The sequence below is a fragment of the Hylobates moloch genome, unplaced genomic scaffold, assembly GCF_009828535.3.
Source record: "Hylobates moloch isolate HMO894 unplaced genomic scaffold, HMol_V3 SCAFFOLD_13, whole genome shotgun sequence".
Classification (NCBI taxonomy): Eukaryota; Metazoa; Chordata; class Mammalia; order Primates; family Hylobatidae; genus Hylobates; species Hylobates moloch.
This window is the reverse complement of record NW_026652288.1, coordinates 47242877-47270811: the sequence shown is the minus strand read 5'-3', so window position 1 is coordinate 47270811 and position 27935 is coordinate 47242877. Positions and strand designations below refer to the sequence as shown.

The 27935-nt window shown below is 44.3% G+C and overlaps 1 protein-coding gene across 8 annotated transcripts; it reads left to right on the top strand.

Annotated features, from left to right (window-relative positions):
• On the top strand, positions 1–27138 carry OS9 (OS9 endoplasmic reticulum lectin). Of its 8 annotated transcripts, none has more exons than XM_058426636.1 (15): positions 1–207; positions 634–810; positions 1664–1727; positions 1849–1925; positions 2162–2260; positions 21342–21552; positions 21674–21775; positions 21994–22094; positions 22275–22323; positions 23443–23531; positions 23719–23952; positions 24569–24758; positions 25681–25845; positions 25988–26100; positions 26382–27138. In XM_058426636.1, the coding sequence occupies exons 1-15, from the start codon at positions 46–48 to the stop codon at positions 26505–26507; spliced, it is 1959 nt and encodes a 652-aa protein (XP_058282619.1). In that variant the 5' UTR covers positions 1–45; the 3' UTR covers positions 26508–27138. The 8 variants fall into 8 exon arrangements, with proteins under 8 accessions (XP_058282619.1, XP_058282618.1, XP_058282621.1 ...); XM_058426635.1 differs by having other exon boundaries at positions 21671–21775; XM_032173231.2 differs by having other exon boundaries at positions 2–207; positions 23719–23997.
• Positions 27139–27935: the final 797 nt, after the last annotated feature.

Here is a 27935-nt window from a genome sequence, read left to right as displayed (position 1 = left end):
GCTTAGGGCGGAAACAGATTCTCTGGATAAGAAGGGGAACGAAAGATGGCGGCGGAAACGCTGCTGTCCAGTTTGTTAGGACTGCTGCTTCTGGGACTCCTGTTACCCGCAAGTCTGACCGGTGGTGTCGGGAGCCTGAACCTGGAGGAGCTGAGTGAGATGCGTTATGGGATCGAGATCCTGCCGTTGCCTGTCATGGGAGGGCAGGTGAGAGGCGTATAAGGGTCGAGGGTCCGGGCAGAAGAGGAAGCGGGTAAGAGATAGAGGAAGAAGGGCAGCTCGAGAGTCTGGGGCTGGAGCCTACGGGGAATCGGGAAGAGCAGGTATTGCTTTTACGGTGACCCCTGGGGGTCGTAGACTGAGACCCATTCTCTGGGGGCCAGGAATTGGGAGAGGTAGGGCTTCCCGCTGTCAACCTTCAGGTCTCAGTTTTTGATAGAAACACTCGGACTCCGCCCCCGTGGAGAAATGGGAGCGCCCTCTCCCCTCACCCATTAAATACAGCTGGAGGGCTTGTGGCTTATTCTGTCTTCGACTGAGCTCTTCCCCAGGGTTTGAAGAGGGATTTCGTTGTTCTTCCTGATCCCAGCCTTTCTTTGCTTCCTTGCCCCCCGACCCTCTCTTCTTTCCCAGAGCCAATCTTCGGACGTGGTGATTGTCTCCTCTAAGTACAAACAGCGCTATGAGTGTCGCCTGCCAGCTGGAGCTATTCACTTCCAGCGTGAAAGGGAGGAGGAAACACCTGCTTACCAAGGGCCTGGGATCCCTGAGTTGTTGAGCCCAATGAGAGATGCTCCCTGCTTGCTGAAGGTGAAAGGGACTGGGTTAGATAGAATGAGGGCTTGGAAACTAGCAGTTCATCCCAGAACTGGAGTCCAGTGAATGAGGCAGGATCTAGGGGACCTGTAGTGGTTAAGAAGACCACTGTAGGAGTAGACAGATTACACGGACAGGAAAGAAGCAAAGAATCCTGCAACCACTGATGAAACTTTGCTGAATGTAGGAGCAGGTTAGGATAGAAGATCTCAGAAACGGGCTAAAGCAAGATTGAGGGTCTGCGTGGGGTAGGAGGAGTACTTTCTTAAGCCTACCTGCTGAAGTCACCCCTTGCCCTATCACTCTGCTCCAGTATCCTATTTTATTTTCATCGTAGCACTTTTCATGATCTGAAATCATATTTACTGAATCAGTTTGTTTATTTTCGGTCTGATTCCCCGCATTAGAATGTAAACTCCATGATGTCAAAGAATTAATCTTGTTCACAGTTGTATTCCCAGTGGCCAGAACAGTGCAAGGAATGTTCAAGAAGTTCAATTAATATTTAATTTTGGGTTCTCCTATGTTTCCCTAATATGATTGCTTCAGGGATACCATAATTTCTTATCTTTATGGAGGGCAAACGAGGATTTAAAAAATCTTTTAAAAGGGAGGAATGGAAAGACCACAAGTGGAAAACAGACTTTAGAGATATCTCTCCAAGTCACAGAAGGAAAGCAGCCCTCCCTCCTTACTGGCAGTCTGGAAAATTGACAGTGGAAGTGAAGGGAAGATAATTGAGTGTGTAAGTAGATGAGAGGTTATGTGTCTTGGAGCCAGGAGACTCTGGTTCCAAGAAAAGACGTCTGCACTCCATCCCCCTGATTGCTTATTTTTTAATTGTCAGACAAAGGACTGGTGGACATATGAATTCTGTTATGGACGCCACATCCAGCAATACCACATGGAAGGTAACTCACTCCTATATTTTCCTTAAGCCCTTAGCGTCATATCATGGAAGGTAACCTGCCTCCCCAGTTCCTTTCTCCTCCTCTTAAGAGTAACAGTGCTTCACTGTGGCTTCTCTTGCAGATTCAGAGATCAAGGGTGAAGTCCTCTATCTCGGCTACTACCAATCGGCCTTTGACTGGGATGATGAAACAGCCAAGGTGGCAGGAGTGTGGGATTTGGGGAGAAAGGGTTCTGGCTACTGGCTGAGAGCCCTGACAAGAAGGGGAGGGTCAAGATTAGCTGATCTGTTTCTTGGGGCTTGGTGGCCATTAGGACAAAGTTTCCTGGGGCCTGGGGGCACAGGCCATTCTTTTGTCTCTTTGGGGACGCAGTGCCGTCCTTCCTCTTTGCTATCTTTCTCATGTCCCCCTTTCCTGCCTCATGTCTTCTCCAGGCCTCCAAGCAGCATCGTCTTAAACGCTACCACAGCCAGACCTATGGCAATGGGTCCAAGTGTGACCTCAATGGGAGGCCCCGGGAGGCCGAGGTTCGGGTGAGTCTTGAGAGAGGGAAGTTGACACTCCCACAGGGACAGTTCAGATTCTAAGGGAAGAGGGTTGCATCTTATAGTCAGGGGGGGTCCCTCCCAGACCCTAAATCCAAAGTTTAAAACATATTTCCAGCCGGGCGCAGTGGCTCACGCCTGTAATCCCGGCACTTTGGGAGGCCGAGGCGGGCAGATCACCTGAGGGCAGGAGTTCGAGACCAGCCTGACCAATATGGTGAAACCCCATTTCTACTAAAAATACAAAAATTAGCCGGGTGTGTTAGCGGGTGCCTGTAGTCCCAGCTACTCTGGAGGCTGAGACAGGAGAATTGCTTGAACCTGGGAGGCGGACGTTGCAGTGAGCCGAGGTTGTGCCACTGTGCTCCAACCTGGGTGACAGAGCGAGACTCTGTCTCAAAAAAGGAAAAAAAAAAAAGCAAAAAAACCCCACATTATTTCCAGGCCGGGCACGGTGGCTCACGCCCGTAATCCCAGCACTAGATATCTCTCAAAACTCTCCTATGCTTTCCTGTGGTCGGTACCTTCACTCTCGCCTGCATCCCTGCGAACAGCTTCTTCACAAGTGCTTCTCATCTAGTGGTCCTTAGCTGAGTGGAGGCAGGCATATAGAATGCAAAAAGTTCCTTGGGTGATTCTCATGTATTCATACACACCTGTAAAGAATTACATGACACCTGCCAGAGTTATCTTTCCATAATGCAGATTTGTACCTGCCATTGCGTGCTGGTAAGTGTTGGACCCCCAGATCCCTATGGGTGTGGGAGGGAAGCCCTGATTTGTAACGTTTGCCAATGTCTGTGGTATAAATCCTCCCATGACACACAAGTCAAATGATGTCAACTGTCTTGCAACATTCTCCAAAACTTACCAGTTGGCTCCAACACACCTGTAAGTCTGCATCACTTCTCTGTTCAGTCCTGAAAAACCTTCAATGTTTCTGCCTTGCACAAAGGCTAAGATCCAAATGTTTCAGCACAGACCAGGGTGGTGGCAGTGGAGGTGATGGGAAGTAGTTGGATTCTGGGTATATTTTGAAGATAGAGCCAATGAGATTTGTTGATGGTTTCGATGTGGGATAGAATCATGGATTACTTCAAGATTTTTGGCTTGAGCAACTGGAATGATGGAATTGTAATTTACTGAAGTGTGAAGGAACAGGTTTGGGGGAGGAAATTAGGTTGGTTTTGGATATTGAAGGTTGAGGTGCCTTTAGACATCCTAGTGGTGATGTCTAGTTGACAGTTGGCTCTGTGGTTCTGGAATTCAGGGACAAGTTCTGGGATAGAGATATAAGGACTCATTGTATTTCTGCCACACTGGCCTTCTTCTGTCCTTCGAACCAGTGGGCCTCATTGTTCCCTCTGCCTGGAGCAGTCTCCTGCAGATCTTTGAATGATTGGCCCCATCCCCTCATTCAGGTTATATTCAAGTGACAACTCCCAGGGAACCTAACATAAGCAAACAGACACACACACACACACACACACACACACACACACACACACACACACACGCACCCTATTGCTCCTGTCCTGGTAAGCATCCACAGTGTTTTGCATTCTTCAAAGCAGGTATCATTACTTGAAATTCTTGTATTTGTTTAAGTTTAATTTCTGTCTTCCCTCACTAAGATAAGCTCTGGGAAGGCAGGGATGATGTCTGTCTTGTTTTCTGCTGTATCCACAGATCCTGGAACAGTGCTTCACTCAAATAGGTACCTAGAAATTATTCACTGAATGAATGAAATGACTGACAAGCCAGTTCTAATGTCACCTTTTTTGATTAACCCAGAAAATTAGTTAGTTGTGTTCCTTCAGCACTTAATAATATAAGCATCCACACACATATATAATCCGTTATAGCACTTACTTCATTGTATTCTAGTTATTCCGTTGGGTGTTTGTATCTTCAGTAGGCCAAGAACTGAGGTCAAGACTGCATAGCTTCCTCATATGTGGTGAACATATGCCCTGTGCCGAGCACTAACAGAAACTAGGAACAAAAAGGTGGATGACACCTAGTCCTGCTCTCAGGAGACATGTTAAATGAACAGCCACATTTAACTGTGAAACTATGAAAAGGAGGCCTCTTGGGAAAAGTGACCTTTGAACTGACATTGGAGGATGAGGAGTTAGACTAGCAGATGGAGAGGATGGCAGAGGGAATGAGAGGGCATTCCAAATGGAAGGTGCGCTAAGTGTAAAAGGCCTGGAGACGAGGCAATGGCCTATCCCAGGAACTGACAGATATTCACAGGGACTGAGGGGATAATCATGGGAAGAGGAGTGTAGGAGATGAGTCTGGGCAGTTGGTAGGGGACAGGTCATGAAGGGCTCTGTAGCTATGATGAGGAGTTTAGACAATCCAAGAGACAATGGTTGGGGGAGGCAATGAGGTATTTGAAGCAGAATGATGACACATTCAGGTTTGGAATTGAAGGCCCACTCTAGCTGGAGTATAGCAAAGATTGAGAGCTCACTTACGCAGCTGCAGTAATCCAGGTATGAAATAAAAGTGGCCTGGGGATTAAGAAATGTGAATATTTGGAGAGAGATTTAGGGGGCAAAATCAATAGAGTAAGAAGGAGTCAAGAATGATTTCCAGGCTTCTGGCTTGTGCAGTTAGATAGACGGTGATTTGTGTTACTGAGATAGGTATAATGGGAAGAGGAGTAGGTGTGGTGAAGGAAAATGGTGAGTTTGGCTTTGAATATGATTTTAGTGGCTGCTAGGCATTCAAGTAGAGATTTCCAGGGAGGCTGTGGATCTCTGGGTCTGGAGTTTAGCACAGAGATCTGAATTGAACCCAGAGGTGGGGAGTCATCCTTGTATCAGCCATAACTGAAGCCAAGGTATGGATGAAATCCCCCAAAGAAAACAGTATCTAATGAGAAAAGTGGGATGGAACTTCAAGGAAGCCATCACTGAGAGCATGGGAAGAAGAGGGTTTTGCCAGAAGAAAGGGCCAGAGAGAAGGCTATGGTGACGTGGAAATGAGGAAGGACATATTTCAAGGGGAAATTGGTCCATGGTGTTGGCTGTGTCTGAACCTTCAAGGAAGAGGATTAAAAACTGCTTATAGGCAATCATAGTCATTATTATTTTAATAAAGGCAAAACATGTACATGGAAATAAAAAATTCAGACAGTAGAGAAGAGAGCTAGATGGAAAGTATAAATTCTCTACTTCCAGGCACCCCTGACCAATCCTTTGGTTGAACTTAATTTTGAGGTCATTGGTGATCTTTGCTGGGGCAATTTGAGCAGAGTGGTGAAGATGAGGTGTTGAGAAAAGTGGTGAAAAAGTGGAACTCTGCTGGGCGCGGTGGCTCATGCCTGTAATCCCAGCACTTTGGGAGGCCAAGGCAGGCAAATCACTTGAGGTCAGGAGTTTGAGAACAGTCTGGCCAATATAGTGAAACCCCATGTCTACTAAAAATACAAAATTAGCCGGGTGTGGTGGTGGGCGCCTGTAGTCTCAGCTACTCAGGAGGCTGAGGCAGGAGAATTGCTTGAACCCGGGAGGCGGAGGTTGCAGTGAGCTGATAGCGCACCATTGCGCTCCAGCCTGGGTGACAGAGTGAGACTGTCTAAAAAAAAAAAAAAAAAAAGAAAAAGAAAGTGGAAATCTTTGAAGACGTTTGGATATGAAGGGGAGATAAAAGGTAAGCATTAGTGAGAGGTGCTGGGGGGTTGAGAGAGGAGGCATTCTGTGGTTGGTGTGTGTTTTAAGATGGAACAGACTAGAACATGCTGAAGGCTGTTGGGTGAATGTTAGTGGAGAGGAGGAAAGGGAGGTCAAGGTACAGTAGAGAGAATGTGAAAAGAATGTGGACAAGGCTGAGATGCAGAACCCTGGGAGAGCAATTTGCCTCAAAAGGAAGGTCTAGGGTGGTAGACCAACTCAGTTCTTATAAAGTAAGATTTTAGAGATATCAAAGTTTTTTTAAGTTATAAAACATACAATTATACAAAAAAAGTCATAGAGACCCATAAATTCACTGCCAAGTTAAACAGATGTTAATATTTTGCCTGATTTGCTTCAGATCTCTGGTTTAAAAGAAGGAATAAAATGCTCATGCTAATAGCTAAAGCCCACCTTCATATTTAGTCACTCTCCCTCCTCGCCAGAAACAACCACAACCCTCACTATGCTTGTTTTGTATTTTTATTACTGATATATATATTACAGACAATAGATAGCGTTTTGTGTTTTAAAATTATACATCAGGAGTATCAACTTTTTTTTTCACTGATCAGTGTGTTTGCCATTCCGTGGCATGACATGGAGCTCTGGTTGAGTGATTTTTTTTTTTTTTTTTTTTGAGACAGAGTCTTACTCTGTCACCGAGGCTGGAGTACAGTAGCGCAATCTAGGCTCACTGCAACCTCGGCCTCCTGGGTTCAAGCGATTCTGCTGCCTCAGCCTCCTGAGTAGCTGGGACTATAGGCGCCCACCACCACGCCCGGCTAATTTTTGTACTTTTGGTAGGGAAGGGGTTTCACCATGTTGGCCAGGCTGGTCTTGAACTCCTGACCTCAGTGATCCACCCACCTCGGCCTCCCAAAGTGCTGGGATTACAGGTGTGAGCCACTGTGCCTGGCCTGGTTGAGTGATTTTAATGTCTGTATTGTGTTTCATTGCTTACTTACCCATTCCTCTGTTGATAAACAGTTGGGTTTCAACTCTAATGCCGTTATACACAGTGCTGCAATGTAGGTCTTATTGTGAGTGTACAAGAATTTCTCCAGGGAAATACCTAGAAAGTAGAATCACTGGGTTATAGGAGTGTATGTTATTGGTGAATTCAATTTTTTGTTTGTTTTGTTTTGTTTTTTGAGATAGAGTTTCACTCTTGTTGCCCAGGCTGGAGTGCAATGGTGTGATCTCGGCTCATTGCAACCTCCACCTCCCAGGATCAAGCGATTGTCCTGCCTCAGCCTCCCGAGTAGCTGGGACTACAGGTGCCTGCCACCATGCCCAGCTAATTTTTGTATTTTTAGTGGAGACGGGGTTTCACCATGTTGGCCAGGCTGGTCTCGAGCTCCTTACATTGTGATCCATCTGCCTCAGCCTCCCAAAGTGCTGAGATTACAGGTGTGACAGCCACCATGCCTGGCCCTCAATTTTTTTAGTGATTGAAACAATATATAACCTAAAAGTTATCATTCTAACAATCTTTAAGTGTACAATTCAGTGGAAACATTCACAATGTTCTATCACCATCACTACTATTTCCAAAACTTTTTTCATCATTCCAAACAAAAATAACTCCTATTTCTCCCTCTTCCAGACTCTGTTCTACTTTCTGTCTGTATGAGTTTCCTGTTCTAGGTATTTCATATGAGTGAAATCATACAAGATTTGTCCTTTTGTGTTTGGCTTATTTCACTTAGCATGGTGTTTTCAAGGTTCATCCGTGTTGTAGCATATATCAGAATTTTATTTCTTTTTATGGCTTAATCATGTTCCATTGTCTGTATATACATTTTGTTTACCTATTTGTCAATGGATGGACACTTGGGTTGTTTTCATCTTTTGGTTATTGTGAATAATGGTGCGATGAACATTGGTGTACAAGTATCTGTTTGAGTCCTGTTTTCAATTCTTTTGGGTCTGTACCTAGGAGTAGAATGTGCCTTATGGTAATTCTAGGTTTAGTTTTTTGAGGAACTGCCAAACTGTTTTCCATAGCAGCTGCATCATTTTACATTCCTAGTAGCAGTGCACAGGGTTCCAGTTTCTCCATACTACCTCCATCACTTATTTTCCTTTCTTTTGTTTTCTTTTTCTTGTTTTTCAATAATAGCCATCTTAATGGGTGTGAAGTAGTATCTCATAGTGGTTTTTGATTTGCATTTCCCTAGTGATTAATGATGTTGAACATCTTTTCATGGGCTTAGTGACCATTTGTATATCTTTTTTGGAGAAATGTCTATTCAAATCCTCTGCCCATTTTTGAATTGAGTTGGTTTTTGTTGGTGAGTTGTGAGAGTTCTTTATGTAATAAATTCTGCATATTAATCCCTTATCAGATCTATGATTTGTAAGTATTTTCTCCCATCCTGTGGTTGCCTTTTTACTATCTTTTGTTTTGCTTTGTTTTTTGGAGACAGAGTTTCACTCTCGTTGCCCAGGCTGTAGTGCAATGGCGCAATCTCAGCTCACTGCAACCTCCGCCTCCCAGGTTCAAGTGATTCTCCTGCCTCAGCAGTGTCCTTTGGCACACAAAAGCTTTTAATTTTGATTTCCAAGAGTTTTATAGTTTTAGCTTTTAAATTTAGGTCTTTGATTCATTTGAGGTTAATTTTTTTTTTATTAGAGATGGGGGTCTCGTTATGTTGCCCAGGCTAGCCTCAAACTCCTGGGCTCAGGTAAGCTTCCTACTTCAGCTTCTGAGTAGCTGGGATTATAGGGGTGTGCCATTGTGCCCAGATGCTGATTTTGAGTTAATTTTTGTATATGGTGTAATTTTTGCATATGGTCCAACTTCATTGTTTTGAATATGGATATCCAGTTTTCCTGGCACCATTTGTTGAAAAGACTGTCCTTTCCCCATGGAATACTCTTGGTATCCTTACCAAAAATAAATTGACTATATATGTGAGGGTTTATTTCTGGCCTCTCTATTCTATTCCATTGGTAAATATGTCTGTCTTTTTGCCAGTATCACACTGTTTTGATTATAGTAGCTTTGTATTAAGATTTAAGTCAGGAAATGTGAGTCCTCTAACTTTGTTCTTTTTTTAAGATTGTTATGGATATTTGGGATCCCTGGAGATTCCATGTGAATTTTAAGATTTTTTTTTCTATAAAAAACACTATTGGATGCCTTTCATTTCTTTTTCATTCCTAATCACTCTAAAACTTCCAGTACTATGTTGAATAGAAATGAAGAGAATGGCTATCCTTGTCTTGTTCCTAATCTTAAGGGAGAAGCTTTCAGTGTTTCACCATTGAGTATGATGTTAGCTGTGGGTTTTTCTTATATGGACTTTATCAATAACTGAAGACATTCCCTCCTATTCCTAGTTGATTGTTTTTTTACATGAAAAGGTTATTGAATTTATCAAGTCCATTTTCTGCATCAGTTGAGATGATCATGTGGGTTTTTTCCCCTTCATTCTATTAATATAGTATATGACATTGATTTACCTATGTTGAACCATCCTTGCATTCTTGGAGTGAATCCAACATAAATCATGATGTATAATGCTTTTAATATGCTGCTGAATTTGGTTTGCTACCATTTAGTTGAAGAATTTTGCATCTGTATGTATAAAAGATATTAGTCGCCGGGAGTGGTGACTCACACCTGTAATCCTAGCACTTTGGGAGGCCAAGGCAGGTGGATCATCTGAGGTCAGGAGTTTGAGACCAGCCTGGCCAACATGGTGAAACCTCATCTCTACTGAAAATACAAAAATTAGCTGGGCGTGGTGGCGCACACCTGTAATCCCAGCTACTCGGGAAACTGAGAAAGGAGAATCGCTTGAACCTGGGAGATGGAGGTTGCAGCAAACCAAGATCGCACCACTGCACTCCAACCTGGGTGACAAAGCAAGACTCCATCTCAAAAAAAAAAAAAGAAGATATTAGTCTATTTTCTTGTAGTATTTTGTAGTAGTATTGTCTAGCTTTGATATTATGGTAATGCCAGCCTCACAGAATAAGTTAGGAAGGCATTCTTTATATAAATTTCAGATTTAATTATTTGTCACCTGCATTCTTTCTAGCTATACTTTGTCTTTTTGTTTTGTTTCTAGTGCCTTAAATGAATTTTAATTTAAAAAATTTAAATTCCAATATAGTCAAACTTATCAGTCTTTTTCTTTATACCTTGTACATCTTATGTCTTTAATCCTTTCATATTTACTATTCATCTATTTTTTTAGGTTTCTAAAAAAAGTAGAAAAGCGTGAATAGAGTTTCTCATACTTTGGACTACAATTCAGTAAAAATTTATCTTAATGTATGTTATAAGGTTAGGACCTAGATACACCTATTTTCCACAGTTGCCCCAGCACTGTTTATTGAATAGTCCATACATTCCTCTCTGATTTGTAATGCCTCCTCAGTTATTTACCAAGTTCTCAAATATATGTGCATTTTCTTCTTGGCTTCTCTTTTTTTCCAATAGTCTATCTATTCCTATGTCATTACCACATTGTTTTAATTACTATAGCTTTTTCATAAATCTTGGTATCTGGTAGGATATACTTCAAAACTGTCGGGGCTATCACTGGCCAAGTTCTATTAAAACTCCTTTTGGGGATTTTGGTTGGAATTTAATTTTAGACTGATTTGGAGAGAATCGATACTTTATAATATGAAGTCTTCACACACTATGAACATGTTTGTTTCCATTTACTTGTTGTCCTATATTTTAGTAAAGTTTTAATTTTCTCTAAAAATTCTTCTACGTCTTATGTGAGATTAGTCTTAGATACCTTATAGTTTTTATTTTTGTCTTGTTTGTGTATGCATATATTTCAAACATACAGGACCTCATAGTTTTAGATGCTATTTTAAGTAGCATCTTTTACAAATTTCATTTTCTTTATTATTATTATTTTTTGAGATGGGGTCTTGCTCTGTCATCAAGGCTAGGGTGCGATCTTGGCTCACTGCAGCCTCTGCCTCCCAGGTTCAAGTGATTCTCTACCTCAACCTCCCGAGTAGCTGGGATTACAGGTGCGTACCACCATGCCCGGCTAATTATTGTAATTTTTTTAGAGAGGAGTTTTCGTCATATTGGCCAGGCTAGTCTCAAACTCCTGGCCTCATGTGATCCACCGTCGGCCTACTAAAGTGCTGGGATTACAGGCATGAGCCACTGTGCCTGGCCAAAAATTCCGTTTTCTGATTGTTGCTGGTACGTGGTCACATTATTGGTTTTACATATTGATCTTATACTCAGCAACTTTTTTTGAACTCTTTCATTTTTAGTAGTTCACAAATTCTTGTAGATTTTCTGTATAGATAATTATGTCATCTGCAAGAGAAACAGTTTTGGTTTCTTCCTTTCTAAGTCTTATACATTTCATTTTTCTTATACCTCGAGTGCAACAGAAGTGGCAATGATGGGCATCTTTGACTTGTTTCTGACTTTAAAGGGGATGCTCCTGAAGTTTCACTGTTAGCATGATGTTTTCCTGCAGGCTTTTTTGCAGATACCTTTTATCAGGTATGTGAAGTTCAATTCTGTACCTAGACTGCTGGATATTTTCACTATGTATAGGTGTGGAATTTTAACACATGCTTATTCTGTGTCTATTGAGATAGTCATATGGTTTTTTTAATATTAAAAATGTTAAATTAATTTACTTTTTTTTTTTGAGACGGAGTCTCGCCCTGTCGCCCAGGCTGGAGTGCAGTGGCGCAATCTCGGCTCACTGCAAGCTCCGCCTCCCGGGTTCACGCCATTCTCCTGCCTCAGCCTCTCCGAGTAGCTGGGACTACAGGTGCCCGCCACCACGCCCGGCTAATTTTTTTGTATTTTTAGTAGAGACGGGGTTTCACCGTGGTCTCGATCTCCTGACCTCGTGATCCGCCCGCCTCGGCCTCCCAAAGTGCTGGGATTACAAGCGTGAGCCACTGCACCCGGCCAAACTAATTTATTTTCTAGTTTTTTTTATTCTTTCATTTCTGGGATAATCCATGGTCATGAAGTTTTTTTTTATACATTGCTATATTCAGTATCCTGATAGTATAATTAACTTTTAGAACTATTTTCATAAGTGAATTGGTCTATAATTTTCTGTTCTTGTACTTACCTTGTTTTTATATAAAGTTGCATTCACTTCATAAAATATCTTGAGGAGCTTCCCTCTTTTTCTGCTCTGTGGGGCAGTTTGCTAAGATAGAGATTATTCTTCAAAGGTTAGGTAGGGTCGGGTGTGGTGGCTCATGCCTGTAATCCCAACACTTTGGGAGGCCAAGGCAGGAAGATTGCTTGAGCCTAGGAGCCCAGCCTGAGCAACATAATGAGACTCCTGTCTCTCAAAAAAAAAGTTTTAAATTAGCCTGATGTGGTGGTGTACACCTGTAGTCCCAGTTACTTGGGAGGCTGAAGCAGGAGGATTGCTTGAGTTGGAGAGGTTGAGGCTGTTAGGAGCTGTTATGCCACTGGACTCCAGCCTGGGTGACAGAGCATGACTCTCTGGGAAAATAAAAAGTTAGATAAAATAAATCCTCCCCATCCCCACAATATGCTACAAAACCGGTATATTGTGGGGGTCGTTGTTGCTACTGATTTAATTTATTTAAAGATTGTAAGGCTTTTTCGGTTTGCTGCATCATGAAGCTTTAATAAAGTATAATTTCATGGGCCATTATTCATTTGTCTAAATTTTCAAATGTATTAGCATAAAATTACAGGTTTTCTTGTTTTTTAATAATCTCTTTTTGTAAATATATCCTCTTTTGCATTCCTAATATTGACTTTGCCTTTTCTCTTTTTTCTTGATCTATGTTGCCAGAGGCTTGTCTACTTTATTAGTCCAATAACCACCTTTTGGTTTTGTTTATCCTCTCTGTTGTCCATTTAGTATTTCACTAACATCATATTAGTCCATTCTCACATTGTTATAAAGAAATACCTGTAACTGGGCAATTTATAAAGAAAAGAGGTTTAATTGTCTCACAGTTGTGCTGGCCATACAGGAAGCATAGCAGCCTCTACTTCTGGGGAGGTTTTAGGAAGCTTCCAATCATGGTGAAAGGCAAGTGGGGAGCCAGAGTCTCACATGGTGGGAGCAGGAGCAAAAGAGAGAGGGGGGACATGCCACAACCAGATCTCTTGAGAACTCACTCACTGTCACGAGAAAGCACCAAGGGGATGGTGCTTTATGCGCCACCATGCCTGGTTAATTTTTGTATTTTTAGTAGAGACGGGGTTTCTTCATGTTGATCAGGCTGGTCTCGAACTCCTGACCTCCGGTGATCCGCCTGCCTCAGCTTCCCAAAGTGCTGGGATTACAGGTGTGAGCCACTGTGTCCTGCCACATGTTCATTATTTTATCTTTGTTATTTCCTTCCTTCTCCTTTCTTTGTGTTATTCTGATTTCTTTTTTTTCTAACAACTTGAATTTTTTTAACATTAAAAAATTCTGGCCAGGCATCATAGCTCATGCCCTATAATCCTATCATTTTGGGAGGCCAAGGTGGGAGGATCACTTGAGGCTAGGCATTTGAGGCCAGCCTAGGCAACACAGTGAGACCCTGTCTCTATGGAAAAAAAAAAAAAACATTAGCCAGGTGTGGTGGCATGTGCCTGTGGTCCCAGCTACTTGGGAGGCTGAGTTGGGAGGATCTCTTCAACCCAGGAGGTCAAGGCTACAGTGAGCTATGAACACACCACTGCACTCCAGCTTAGTGACAGAGCAAGACATCATCTCAAATTTTTTAAATAAAAAATTCTATATTAAATGTTCTGAATAGGCATCACATTCATATAACTCAACTATAGAAATGCTTAAAAGGTATACAGAGAAAAGTATTAACACATATTGTCCTTCATTAGCCTCTTTCCATCCTTAAAGAAAGGTAACCATTGTTAATTTCTTTATATACTCTGAGATTTTTTTTAAAAGCACATATAAGCATATATCTTTGCACTCTTTCTAAATCAGTATATATATAAAACCTTACTTGGGCCAGGTGTGGCGGCTCATGCCTGTAATCCTAGCACTTTGGGAAGTGGAGGCAGGAGGATCGCTTGAGGCCAGTAGTTTGAGACCAGCCTAGCCAATGTAGTGAGATCCCATCTCTACAAAAAAATATTTAGCCAGGTGTGGTAGTGTGTGCCTGTGGTCCCAGCTCTCAGGAGGCTGATAAGGGAGGATCTTTTCAGCCCAGGAGGTGAAGGTTGCGGTGAGCTGTTGTCATACCATTGCACTCCAGCCTGAGCAACAGAGTGACACTGTCTCCAAAAAAAAAAAAAAAAAAAGTCATCCTTATTTCTGCATATAGTTTCTGTTATTCTGTTATATAGCTGTATCATTGTTTATCTAAATAGTTCCCTGTTGATGGACATTTAGCCTCCTTTAAATCTTTTATTAACACACAAGTGCTGCAGTGAATAATCTTGTACTTACAGAGGATATGTAAATTGAGTTCCTGGAAGTAAGTTTGTGTAGTTTTGCTATGTGCTGCACTAAGTTTGTGTAATTTTGCTATGTGCTGCCAAATCACTCTGCTTAGGTAGATTACTTTCACTCCAACAACGTAGGGGAATGCTGATTTCCCTATAGCCATGCCAACCCAGTATATTTTTAAACTTTTGGATTTTGGCCAATCATCAGCTAGGCATCAGAGAAAGAATGATTTCTTAGTGTGGTTTTAATTTGCATTTCTCTTAAGAAAAAAAAAAGTCTGATTTTACTCATTTAAGGGTTGTCTCTACTCCCTTCTTTACTCTTTTCTTTCAGCTATCCAAATTCTTTGCTCATTTTCCTAATGGCTTGCTGGTCTTTTTCTTGTCAATTTATAAGAACTCTATATAGTAGAGATATTATCCTTTTGTCTTTGACATGAATTGCAAATATTTTTATAACTTCTTCAGCGAAATGCTTTTCAATCTGTCTTCTCTCTTAATTATACACTTAAAGCTCTGCATTTCACTGTAAGTACTATTTTGGTTGCATCCCTCAAATTTTAATATGTGGTGTTTCCATTTTCATTATGGTTTCTACGTGCTTCTGAACTTATTTAGAATTATGCTTAATATATTTCTAAACAAATGTGTTTTGCTTTGTTGTTTTTATATGATTGCTATTGGTTTCTAATTTTATGCCATTGTGTCAGTGATTCTTTTGGTGATTGTTGAGACTTTCTTTTTGATGAATTTTAAAAAAATTGTATGTTTGTGCTTGAAAGCATGTCTTTTCTCCAAGTAAGCAGTTCAAGATGCTCACTGTATTGTTCAGATTTTCTACAATTTTATGTTGAGTTGACTAGTGATCATTTAAAGAACTCTGTTAATGTTCCCACTGTGACGGTGGATTTGGCAATTTTGTTAATTTTTTATTTATATGTTTTAAGGCTATGTTTAATTTTGAAATTAAATAATTTATAGGTTTTCTAATGTTGCACCAACTTTGCATTCCTGAAATGAACCAAATGTGGTCATATATATTATCCCTGATGATCCCTTTATTATTATTATTTTTTTTTTTTTGAGACAGAGTCTCACTATGTCACCCAGGCTGGAGTGCAGTGGCATGATCTCGGCTCACTGCAACCTCCACCTCCCAGGTTCAAGAGATTCTCGTGCGTCAGCCTCCCAAGTAGCTGGAATTATAGGCGTGTGCCACCATGCCCAGCTAATTTTTGTATTTTTAGTAGAGATGTGGTTTCGCCATGTTGGCCGGGCTGGTCTCAAACTCCTGACCTCAAATGATCCACTTGCCTTGGCCTCCTGAAGTGCTGGGATTACAGGCGTGAGCCACCTGCACCTGGCTGCGGGTAGATTTTTAACTACTGATTCATTTTCTGAAGTAGTTTTAGGGATATTCAAAGTTTTCTATTTCTACTTGGGACAGTTTAAGTAAGTTTTCTTTTCAGGAGTTTGTTCATTTCATCTGACTTTTAAGATTTATTGGCATAAAGTTCATTATATTCTTCTATCTTTTTAATCTCTGTGGCATCTGTAATTAGGTTCCTCTTTTCATTCCTCATGGGTTATTTTTGCATCACTCATTTGTTACTGGTCAGTCACATCAGAGGTTAGTCAGTTTTATTAGTTTTTTCAAAGAAACAACTTTTGGCTCTGTTGAGCTTCTCTATTGTATTTGTTTTCTATTAATTTCTACTCTAATCTTTATTTTCCTTCCTTCTACTTTTCCAGGTTTATTTTGCTGTTTGTTCAACTTCTTGAAATGAATGCCTAGCTCATCCATTTTCAGCTTTTCCTCTTTTATATCTCATAGATTTGTCTCCAACTATCTATATATCTCTCACAAGTTTTTAATGGCTATTTTAAATTCCTTATCTAATTATTAAATAGATAATACTTTCCCATGATACAAAATCCAGAAAGTATTATTTAAAAGGTATGTAATGAAATATTTCCCGGCTGGGCACGGTGGCTCATGCCTGTAATCCCAGCACTTTGGGAGGCCGAGGCAGGCGGACCACCTGAGGTCAGGAGTTCAAGACCAGCTTGGCCAACATGGTGAAACCCCGTCTCTACTAAAAATACAAAAATTACGGGGTGTGGTGGGGCATGTCTGTAGTCCCAGCTACTCAGGAGGCTGAGGCAAGAGAATCGCTTGAACCCGGGAGGCAGAGGTTGCAGTGAGCCGAGATCACGCCACTATGCTCCAGCCTGGGCGACAGAGCAAGACTCCGTCTCAAAAAAAAAAAAAAAAAAAAAAAAGAAAGAAATATTTCCTTCCCATACTTGTCTCTCATCTGCTCATTTCCCATTCTCTCCCCTCCATCCCTGCTCCAGCCCCACAGGTTATCCCTGGTCTTAGTTTTGCATGTATCCTTCCAGCCTTTTTGTGTGATTACAAACAATTATGAATGGAGATTCTTATTTCCTTTCCCCTTTATTTATAAACAATATATAGTAAATTAAACACACTGTTCTATACCTTGCTTTTATTTCTCTTGACAATAAACCTTAGAGATCTTTCAGTGGCACTACATCTTTTTTTTTTTTTGAGACAGAGTCTTGTTCTGTTACCCAGGCTGGAGTGCAGTGGCGCGATCTCTGCTCACGCAAACTCCACCTCCCGGGTTCAAGGGATTCATCTGCCTCAGCCTCCCGAGTAGCTGGGACTACAGGTGTGTGCCACCACACCCAGCTAATTTTTGTATTTTTAGTAGAGACAGGGTTTCACCATGTTGACCAGGATGGCCTTGATCTCTTGACCTCGTGATCTGCCCGCCTTGGCCTCCCAAAGTGCTGGGATTACAGGCATGAGCCACCATGCCTGGCCCTTTTTTGTTTTTATAGCTGCATAAAATTCCATTGTGTGTTCCACCATTTTGTCACCATTATTCTACTGGTTGAAATAGTCCCCCCCCCCCCAATTCTTTTGTTATCACAAATGATTATTACATTGTACATATATGCATGTGTAAATATATCTTACATATAATTGGGCTGGGCACAGTGGCTAATGCCAATAATCCCAACACTTTGGGAGGCTGAGGAGAGAGGATCACTTGAGCCCAGGAGTCTGAGACCAGCCTGGGCAACAGAGCAAGACCCTGCATCTATTAAAAAAGAAAAGAAAGTAAGCAAAAAAAGCATAATTGCCAGGTGCAAGTTATGGATATTTAAAGATTGTCTTTTTTGAAACTTTTTATTACAGAAACTTAAAAACATATATAAACTCCCTACAAAGGTGTATCTGTGGTTCCCTGTCTTTGGACACATGGGATGGTATTCCTGTTCTCTGTTTCATTTATTTTTGTCCTAGTCTGTGTTCTTTCCCTCTGCTGGCTCTTGGTTTAGTGTGTTCTTCTTTTTCTAGTTTCTTAAGATAGAAGGGTAGATTATGGAGTCAAGATTTTGTTTTTAAAAAATTGATGTTTATAGGTATAAATTTCCCTCTAAGCACTACTTCAGCTGCATCCTGTAAGTTTGGATATGTTATGTCTTCATTTTCATTCATTTTTGAGGTATTTTATAGTTTTCTTTTGATTTTTTTCCTTTAACTCATTGGTTACTTAATGAGTATATTGTTTAATTTCTACATAGTTCTGAATTTCCAAATTTTTTTCCTTATTCATTTCTAATTTTATTCCATTATGGTCAGAGAACATACTTTGTGTGACTTAAATTCTTAATTCTTTGAACATATTTATTAATATAACGGCTACTTTTAAGTCTTCGTGAGATCCAACATCTGGGCCCTCTCACGGGTGGTTTCTGTTGCCTGCATATTTTCCTATATACGTTTCATACTTTACTGTTTCTGCATGTTTCATAATTATTGTTGAAAACCAGACATTTTAGATAGTATGTTGTAGTAACTCCAGATAGAAATTCCTGCCCTCCACCCCATGGCTTTTGTTTGTTCATTTGTTCAGTGACTTGCCTGAACTACTTGCGTTCAGTCTCACAACATGAAGCCTCTAGTGTGTGTTCTCAGGGTGCACAGTCTTGGCCCTGCACACAGCCACACTAGATGACAGTGGTTTCAGCAGGCTTTTTGACTGTTTCTTTCGTGAATTTGTTAAGCCATCTGCCTCTGCCAGTATCACCCCCAGCTGTTAGGCTCCATTCATTGCCAACTAATTGCTTTATTGTTTTTGACATGTGGGGCATAAGTTGTTCCATAGTTTAGTCCAGTTAATTGTGGGTCCCTTTGTCGGGCTAGTTTTTGAGGGCAATATGTAGGTTTGTTCTGAGTCCAGGACGGCTCTCAGTTGCCCTTTCCCTGGTTCTCTCTGTTAAACTAGCTGTCCCAAGGTTTAGCCTGTTGCTATCATGGAGCAATCAGCCTCCTTTTAATTGCCTCCTGCCAAAATCTCTACATTTTGGAAGTGCCTATAGGCTTGAATTTCCCCATACTCTGTTTCATATTAAGTCAGGTCCTTTGGAGAATGTTTTGGAGCTCTGTGTTCTTATGGACTGTCTCTCCCCCTGGGCAAAATCCCCGAGGCCCTGCTCTGGAGTTGGGGTCAGGAACAATGGCTTGCTTCCCTTGGACGGACATTCCTGCTTTATGAGCAGGGAGCTAGGCAGGGATGACAGCCTCTGCTCTCTCGGTTTGCATCTCCTTTTGTGAAACCTCCACTCTCTGAGCAAGCTTCAGTGAGGGCGTTCAGGGCCCTGATACTTTTGTCCCACTGCACTTGAGGTAAAGCCTCTGCCCTGTGGGTGGGGCTGAGTGGAGGAAGGAAGCCCTTGATCTTTTTCAGGAATTTAGTAGCTGTATCTTGGAGCTGGTGGCCCTCCTGGTAAAATACCATATACCATATCTCATGACTGGATGTTGAGAGAATAGGAAGTCCCTCCCCCTCCACCGCCCCACCCCACCTTTTTTTTTTTTTTTTAAACTATGCTCACCTGCTGGAGTGGAGCTTTTGTCTAACTGAGCTGTGGGGTGGGGGTTTGGGGCATAGAGTGAGGGAGCAGGTCATGGTTCAAGTGCTGCAAATTCTCACTATTCAAGATTTAGTAGCTGGGCATGGTGGCTCACACCTGTAATCCCAGCACTTTGGGTGGGAGGATTGCTTGAGCCCCAGAAAGCCTGGTCAACATAGCGGGACCCTGTCTCTACAAAAAGCTTGTAAAAATTAGTTGGATATGGTGGCACACACCTGTAGTCCTACCTTGCGAGGTTGAAGTGGGAAGATCACTTGAACCTAGGAGGTTGAGGCTTCAGTGAGCTGTGATCATGCCACTGCACTCCAGCCTGGGTGACACAGTGAGACCCTGTCTGAAAAAAAAAAAGATTTAGTAGATTTTCTTGAGTAAACATTTCCTCATTTGTTATATGTCCTTAGGAAAATTTCCAAAGAGTTTAAATGCTTTGTGTTTGCTTGTTTGTTTGTTTGTTTGTTTGTACTGAGACAGAGTTTTGCTCTCGTTGCCCAGGCTGGAGTGCAATGGCACGATCTTGGCTCACCGCAACCTCAGCCTCCTAGGTTCAAGCGATTCTCCTGCCTCAGCCTCCTGAGTAGCTGGGGTTACAGGCATGCGCCACAAAGCTGGCTAATTTTGTATTTTTAGTAGAGACGGGGTTTCTCCATGTTGGTTAGGCTGGTCTCGAATTCCTGACCTCAGGTGATCTGCCTGCCTCGGCCTCCCAAAGTGCTGGGATTACAGGTGTGAGCCACCGCACCCAGCCATGCTTTGTGTTTTTAAATTTTATCAGTTATGGAGTTTCCCTGTGGAGTGTGCGAAGTCCTTCATGCTGCCATTTCAGAAGTAGGACCTCTCCCACTTTTTGTTTGTTTTGAGACAAGGTCTTGCTTTCCACACAGGTTGGAATGCAGTGGCATGATCATAGCTCACTGTAACTTTGAACTCCCGGGCTTAAAGGATCTTCCTGCCTCAGTCTCCCAAGTAGCTAAGACTACAGGTGCACACCACCACACCTGGCTAATTTTTAAAAATTTTCTGTGGAGATGAGTCTCACTATGTTGCCAAGGCTGGTCTTGAATTTTTGGCATCAAGCCATCCTCCTGCCTTGGCCTCCCAAAGTGTTGGGATTACAGGTGTGAACCACCAGCCTCTCTTACTTTTAATAGTTATTTTAAAAATTAGAATATTGCATGCTTAATTTATCAAAGGCAATCAATATCTTTACCCTCTTTCTGAATGATATAAGAATCTTAGAATTGTTTGAAGTTTTTTACCATATGCACATATATAAAAAATACATATTTATACACAAATATATATACACTTTAAAAAAAATACAAGCCAGGCCTCGTGGCTCATGCCTGTAACCTCAGCACTTTGGGAGGCCAAGGTGGGTGGATCACCTGAGGTCAGGAGTTAAAGACCAGCTGGGCCAACACGGTGAAACCCCATCTCTACAAAAATACAAAAATTAGCCAGGCATGATGGCAGGTGCCTGTAATCCCAGCTACTCGAGAGGCTGAGGCCGGAGAATCGCTTGAACCCAGGAGGCGGAGGTTGCAGTGAGCTGAGATCATGCCATTGCACTCCAGCCTGGATGACAGAGCGAGACTCCATCTCAAAAATAATAATAATAATAATAATACCTATATAAAGGAAATAAAAGTATATATATACACACACACAATATTTATACAAAGCAAGAATATGAAACACAAATTGGTTACCTACAGTTAAGCTGCCTGAATTCAGTTCTTGTTTTTACCATTTAAAAACTAGTCAACCTGAACAAGTGCCTTAACTGCATCACACCTGTTTCTTGAGGCACGAAGTTGAGATACCAATATCGCCTCACTGGGTCTTTGTGATAAGTGAGCCAATTTATGTAAAGTGCCATATGCACAGTGTATGCACAATGCTTGACAGATAATCAGTGCTTAGTAAAAGACACCTGCTCTAATAACTAAAGCAAATTATTGTTGGTGATTAAGTGTATTCACCCTTTCTGTCCTGGCAGTTCCTCTGTGACGAGGGTGCAGGTATCTCTGGGGACTACATCGATCGCGTGGACGAGCCCTTGTCCTGCTCTTATGTACTGACCATTCGCACTCCTCGGCTCTGCCCCCACCCTCTCCTCCGGCCCCCACCCAGTGCTGCACCCCAGGCCATCCTCTGTCACCCTTCCCTACAGCCTGAGGAGTACATGGCCTACGTTCAGAGGCAAGCTGGTGAGTAATTAGAGAAGGAGGAGAAGAAGGGGAGATATGGGGGCAGGGGGTGGCAAAAGACCAAGTATTGAATAGCCAGAGGAATGTGTTCCTGGCCTGCTTGCATGCTGTTTCTCAGTAGACTCAAAGCAGTATGGAGATAAAATCATAGAGGAGCTGCAAGATCTAGGCCCCCAAGTGTGGAGTGAGACCAAGTCTGGGGTGCCACCCCAAAAGATGGCAGGTAGGACCTTGTTTCACCTGTTCCGTGAAACTCACTTCCATGTCTTCCCTTCCCCTGATCTTACTGTCCTGACTCACTGGTAGGGTGGGGTGGGGTGGAAAAGTACCATGGGCCCTCATCCCTTGGTGATAGAGGAGGGGAAGGGACCCCATCCTATTTGCTGCCTTCTGTCTCACCCCTCCTGTCAGATCAATCTCTCCCTGTTCTCTGTACCCTAGATGCGAGCCCAACCAAGGATGACAGTAAGGACTCAGATTTCTGGAAGATGCTTAATGAGCCAGAGGACCAGGCCCCAGGAGGGGAGGAGGTGCAGGCTGAGGTGAGACCAGCTGCCTCAGAGGAGTGGGATAGGGATGGGGAGGGTCACTGCAGCTGGGGCCATTGTGAGGACACGTACATCTACCTAGGGATGCAAGGATATCCCCAGAACCTTTGCCTTCATAGTATGGAGGGCATGAACAGGCTTTCATACTTGACTCTCTCCTTTTCTCCTTGTTAGGAGCAGGAGAGCACTGAGGCAGCAGATTCAGCTTCAGGTGCTCCCAGTGGTGAGTGAACCTTCCATGTCTCCTTTACTGAATGTATTTTAGGATTGGCAGGGGTAGGGATGGAGGGGAGAGCTAAGCACTGGGAGGGAGGTTGGGTAGCCAGGCCAGCAGCAAATTCATTTTTATAGGAGTTAATACTCTTTGTAGACAGCACTGCTATTTTAGCAAGGTGGCAGAACACAGCGGCTCCACCACTTGGTGACTTTGTAATTCACTTAACCTCAATTTTCTTACCCAAAAAATGAGGGTAATAACCCCTACTTTAGAGGGTTGCATGAGATTAAAAGAGAATGCATCCATAATTCATAGTAGAAGGCCTGGAACTGAACAAACTAAATGGTTAATATTTGTGGAAAGAGGAGAAGTGTTCCAGGGAAGACAAGCCCTTAGCCCTAGGATCTCCTCTGTAGTCCTAAAAGCTAGAGTGACTGCCAGAAGGGCCTCAGAAGTGCATGGAAGAGTGGGGACTTAGCAGGTTGTTAGCATCTATCTCTCCTACCAGGGTGTCCACCTTAGGACGGTGCTCTCTGCAGGCAAATGTTTGCCCTTGTCTCACTGTCACACAGGTAAATCCTAGTGGCAGGGACCATGTCCTTCCTTGGTCTCTCATTACCTGTACTTAGGAATCCAGAGAGAATTTAGGAGTGCAGTAGCGCACACCTGTAATCCTAGTTACTTGGAAGGCTGACCCAGGAAGATTGCTTGAGCCCAGGAGTTCAAGATCATCTTGGGCAACATAGTAACACACCATGTTGAAAAAGAAAAAGAGCCGGGCATGGTGGCTCATGCCTGTAATCCCAGCACTTTGGGAGGCTGAGGCAGGTGGATCACCTGAGGTCAAGAGTTCAAGACAAACCTGGCCAACATGGTGAAACCCCATCTCTACTAAAAATACAAAAATTGGCTGGGCGTGGTGGCAGGCGCCTGTAATCCCAGCTACTTGGGAGGCTGAGGCAGGAGAATCACTCGAACCCAGGAGGCAGAGGTTGCAGTGAGCACAGATTACACCACTGCGCTCCAGCTTGGATGACAGTGCAAGACTCCGTCTCAAAAAAAAAAAAAAAAAAAAAAATTTAAATACAACAGAACAGGTTCATGATTATTATTCTTTCATCTCAGATTTTCAGAACAACGTGCAGGTCAAAGTCATTCGAAGCCCTGCGGATTTGATTCGATTCATAGAGGAGCTGAAAGGTGGAACAAAAAAGGTATAGGCTGTGCTTAGGGAATGGGTAGAACCCACCTCCCAACTGCGAGCATTTGAAAAACTACCCTGACCTGGGACTCAACTCCTGGGTCCCCCAGTACCACACACCTGCTACTGTTTGTCTGCCCCCAACCACGTGTCTCTGTTGAAACCCCAACTGTCTTTCTCCCCACTCCCTACCCACCTAGGGGAAGCCAAATATAGGCCAAGAGCAGCCTGCGGATGATGCTGCAGAAGTTCCTCAGAGGGAACCAGAGGAGAAGGAAAGGGGTGATCCAGAACGGCAGAGAGAGATGGAAGAAGAAGAGGACGAGGATGAGGATGAGGATGAAGATGAGGATGAACGGCAGTTACTGGGAGAATTCGAGAAGGAACTAGAAGGGATCCTGCTTCCGTCAGACCGAGACCGGCTCCGTTCGGAGGTGAAGGCTGGCATGGAGCGGGAACTGGAGAACATCATCCAGGAGGCAAGCCCAGCTCTTCCTCCTGTTGCTTCCACAGCTGCCTGGTCCCGTGGAGCAGGACAGGCTGACGGGCTAAAAGAAACAGAGGGCACAGCACAGGGCAAGGACGGGGCACTTGGAAGTGGTAGCTGTTTCCCTAATTAATCGGGGCTGTTGGGGAAGGAGGACCAGAGAGAGGGACAAGACTTAAATATCAGACTCTCTGGCCGGGCGCGGTGGCTCACACCTGTAATCCCAGCACTTTGGGAGGCCGAGGCGAGCAGATCACCTGAGGTCAGGAGTTCAAGACCAGCCTGGCCAACATGGCGAAACCCTCTCTAGTAAAAATGCAAAAAAGTTGGCCAGGCATGGCAGTGGGCACCTGTAATCCCAGTTCCTCAGAAGGCTGAGGCAAGAGAACCACTTGAACCCAGGAGGTGGAGGTTGCAGTGAGCCGAGATGGTACCACTGTACTCCAGCCTGGGTGATAAGCAAAATTCCATTTCAAAATATCAGACTCTCCTACAGAGCCCAGCCTGCTGGCTGCCTCCACGCCCCAGACCCTTGACTCACTCTCGTCTCTTGGGTATTCCAGACAGAGAAAGAGCTGGACCCAGATGGGCTGAAGAAGGAGTCAGAGCGGGATCGGGCAATGCTGGCTCTGACATCCACTCTCAACAAACTCATCAAAAGACTGGAGGAAAAACAGAGTCCAGAGCTGGTGAAGAAGCACAAGAAAAAGAGGGTTGTCCCCAAAAAGCCTCCCCCATCACCCCAACCTACAGGTGAGAGCAGTCAGACAAGAAGGAGTAGCCCAGTGCGTTGTTTTCATCCCTCAGCTGGTCCTGTTCCCAGAGGGGACCCTGTTCCTTCCCTTCTGAGGGTGCTCATTCTCTCCCCAGTTGCTGGAACACTGTCCTCACTTGTGCCTGCTTCCCACCACCATCATCCCTTTGCGTGCTTACCTCCTATTCATCCCTCTGGGAAGCAGCTTTTAGAGCATATCTGCTTGTTTTGTGGTTTGCTCCTGTACACCCAGTGCCTAGCACTCTGCCTGGCACACAATGGATGATCAGTAGGCAGTAATTGAATGTTTGCGAGTCTATATGCTGAAAACCACTTTAGGACTTTGCACCAAGAGAGGCCCCAGCTGTCAGGGCATGAATAGGAGAGCCCAGCTGCACATGAGCCAATAGCCTGTATAGACTTTAAATTATTTCTTCTCCTTGCATCCCCTTGTGTCCATTTCATAGGGTCCCATGGGTGTGGACATCAGATATTCTAAATGGAATGTTCCAGTTTCAAACCTTCCATTCCCACTCTCTCTATAAACATTGAAATGTCTTTAAAGTCCCAACATACGGAGGAGGAGACCACACTTTTCCAACCTGCTTCTTCAAACAAAACTTTGTTGCTGCAGGTGGCCTGAGTTTGGCTTCAGAAAACATTTGTTTTCCTATAGGTGATGGGCAGAATTATTGGGTAGGGTGGGAAGATGGAAGGCTGCAATTGGTGGAGGGAGCTCTACAGGCTGAATTGGGCGGGCGGGGGGGGGGGCACATATTTTTTTGAGCCCTGGCTCATATACATGTTGAGATGGAAGAGCTGCCAAAGCCAATTGATGTTTTAGGGGGAGATGACCCCCACACCCCTAACCCTGGAGTCACGCCTCTGCTTTGTGTTTCCCTGTGTGTCTCCCCCTCTAAGAGGAGGATCCTGAGCACAGAGTCCGGGTCCGGGTCACCAAGCTCCGTCTCGGAGGCCCTAATCAGGATCTGACTGTCCTCGAGATGAAACGGGAAAACCCACAGCTGAAACAAATCGAGGGGCTGGTGAAGGAGCTGCTGGAGAGGGAGGGACTCACAGCTGCAGGTGGGCCCTGGAGGGCGGCTGGACCCAGCGCTGTCGGAAGGGCAAGCTGCCGGAAGTGGAGGGGCTGGGACCAGTGGGGCAGGGGGCCTGCCCTGAGGCTCCCAGCCATCCTCTCCTCTCACTGCATACTGCTCTTTTCCAGGGAAAATTGAGATCAAAATTGTCCGCCCATGGGCTGAAGGGACTGAAGAGGGTGCACGTTGGCTGACTGATGAGGACACGAGAAACCTCAAGGAGATCTTCTTCAATATCTTGGTAAGAGGCTTCTACCCCCAAGTCCTGGCCCCCAGCCCTCCTGTCCCCAGCCCACCTGGAGTGGAGGTGCGGGCTTGCCCCAGCCACACCATTGCTGAGCTTCCATTTCCTGATCTGTAAGACAAGGCTGGGGTTCCAGTGGCTCAGAGTGCTGCCATGCAGGAAGGAGCCCCTCAGGACATGGGTGTCCTCATTCCCTGCCTTCCCCCAGCCGCCTGGCCCAGGACTTCCCTGGGCTTGACCGCCAGTAGCTCCAGCCCACCTCTAGCCTCTCCCACCAGGTGCCGGGAGCAGAAGAGGCCCAGAAGGAACGCCAGCGGCAGAAAGAGCTGGAGAGCAATTACCGCCGGGTGTGGGGCTCTCCAGGTGGGGAGGGCACAGGGGACCTGGACGAATTTGACTTCTGAGACCAACACTGCACTTGACCCTTCACGGAATCCAGACTTTTCCTGGACTGGCCTGCCTTCTCCCCACCTCTCCACCCTGGAACCCCTGAGGGCCAAACAGCAGAGTGGAGCTGAGCTGTGGACCTCTCGGGCAACTCTGGGTGTGGGGGCCCTGGGTGAATGCTGCTGCCCCTGCTGGCAGCCACCTTGAGACCTCACTGGGCCTGTGATGTTTGCTCTCCTGAACTCTCACTCAATCCTCTTCCTCTCCTCTGTGGCTTTTCCTGTTATTGTCCCCTAACGAGAGGATATTCCCTGCTGCCTACCTGGAGATTTAGTAGGCTCTTTTGAGTGGAGGTGGGTGGAGAGAGCAAGCAGGGCAGGACACTTAGCAGGCACTGAGCAAGCCTTAGTGCTGTGTGGAGTCGCTTTACCCCCTTCTATTGAATTGCCTTGGGACTTCCTTTTCCCTTTCCCTGCCCACCCTGTGCCCTACAATTTGTGCTTCTGAGTTGAGGAGCCTTCACCTCTGTTGCTGAGGAAATGGTAGAATGCTGCCCATCACCTCCAGCACAATCCCAGTGAAAAAGGAGTGAAGCACCCACCATGTTCTTGAACAATCAGGTTTCTAAATAAAGAACTGGACCATCAATCCATCAACCTTTTTTGTGGGGTGGGGGTTCCAGCAGGGAGGAGGCTCAGTGTTCTTTTCAGATCATGCTCTGATCCTGTTCTTTGCTTACCATTCCCCAGGTACTATAAATGGGGGCTGGGGTATGCAGGAAGAGACCAGGGTAGCTAAACGAAGCCTGGCCTGGCAACGATTGAAAGAAACACTTGCAATACTGTCATCTTCCTTTTCTCATCTGTCTGTTTCCGTTCCTTCCCTTCTTTTGCACCAAGTCTTTCCCTATTGTTTCCCCCTTTATACGCTGAAAGCCAAAATGCACACCATGGAGTTCCCCCTGGCGGGGATCTTCCTTCTGCTGCGGTCTCTCCCATAGCATGCTCCACATTCCATTTGTCACCCACACCCCTACCCACCTGTCCTTTCAACATTTTCCAAAAAAGACCTCCACCTTTGGGCATGCCCAGAGAGAGGGCTGCTGCCCACACATGCCAGTTTCTTAGTATGCCAAGGGTATGTGGGCCTGGTATCTCCCTTCTTCACTACCAAGTGCGGGCATGGGTACCCCCACATGCCTCCTCCCAGTGCAGAGGACTCTGATTTTTTTTGTTTGTTTGTTTTGTTTCGAGACAAGAGTCTCACTCTGTTGCCCAGGCTGGAGTGCAGTGGCCCAATCTCAGCTCACTGCAACCTCTGCCTCCCAGGTTCAAGCAATTCTGCCTCAGCCTCCCAGTGACTGGAATTACAGGCACACACCACCATGGCTCTGCTAATTTTGAGTGCAGAGGACTGTGAGGTAGAGTCCTCTGCTCTAGTCTCTG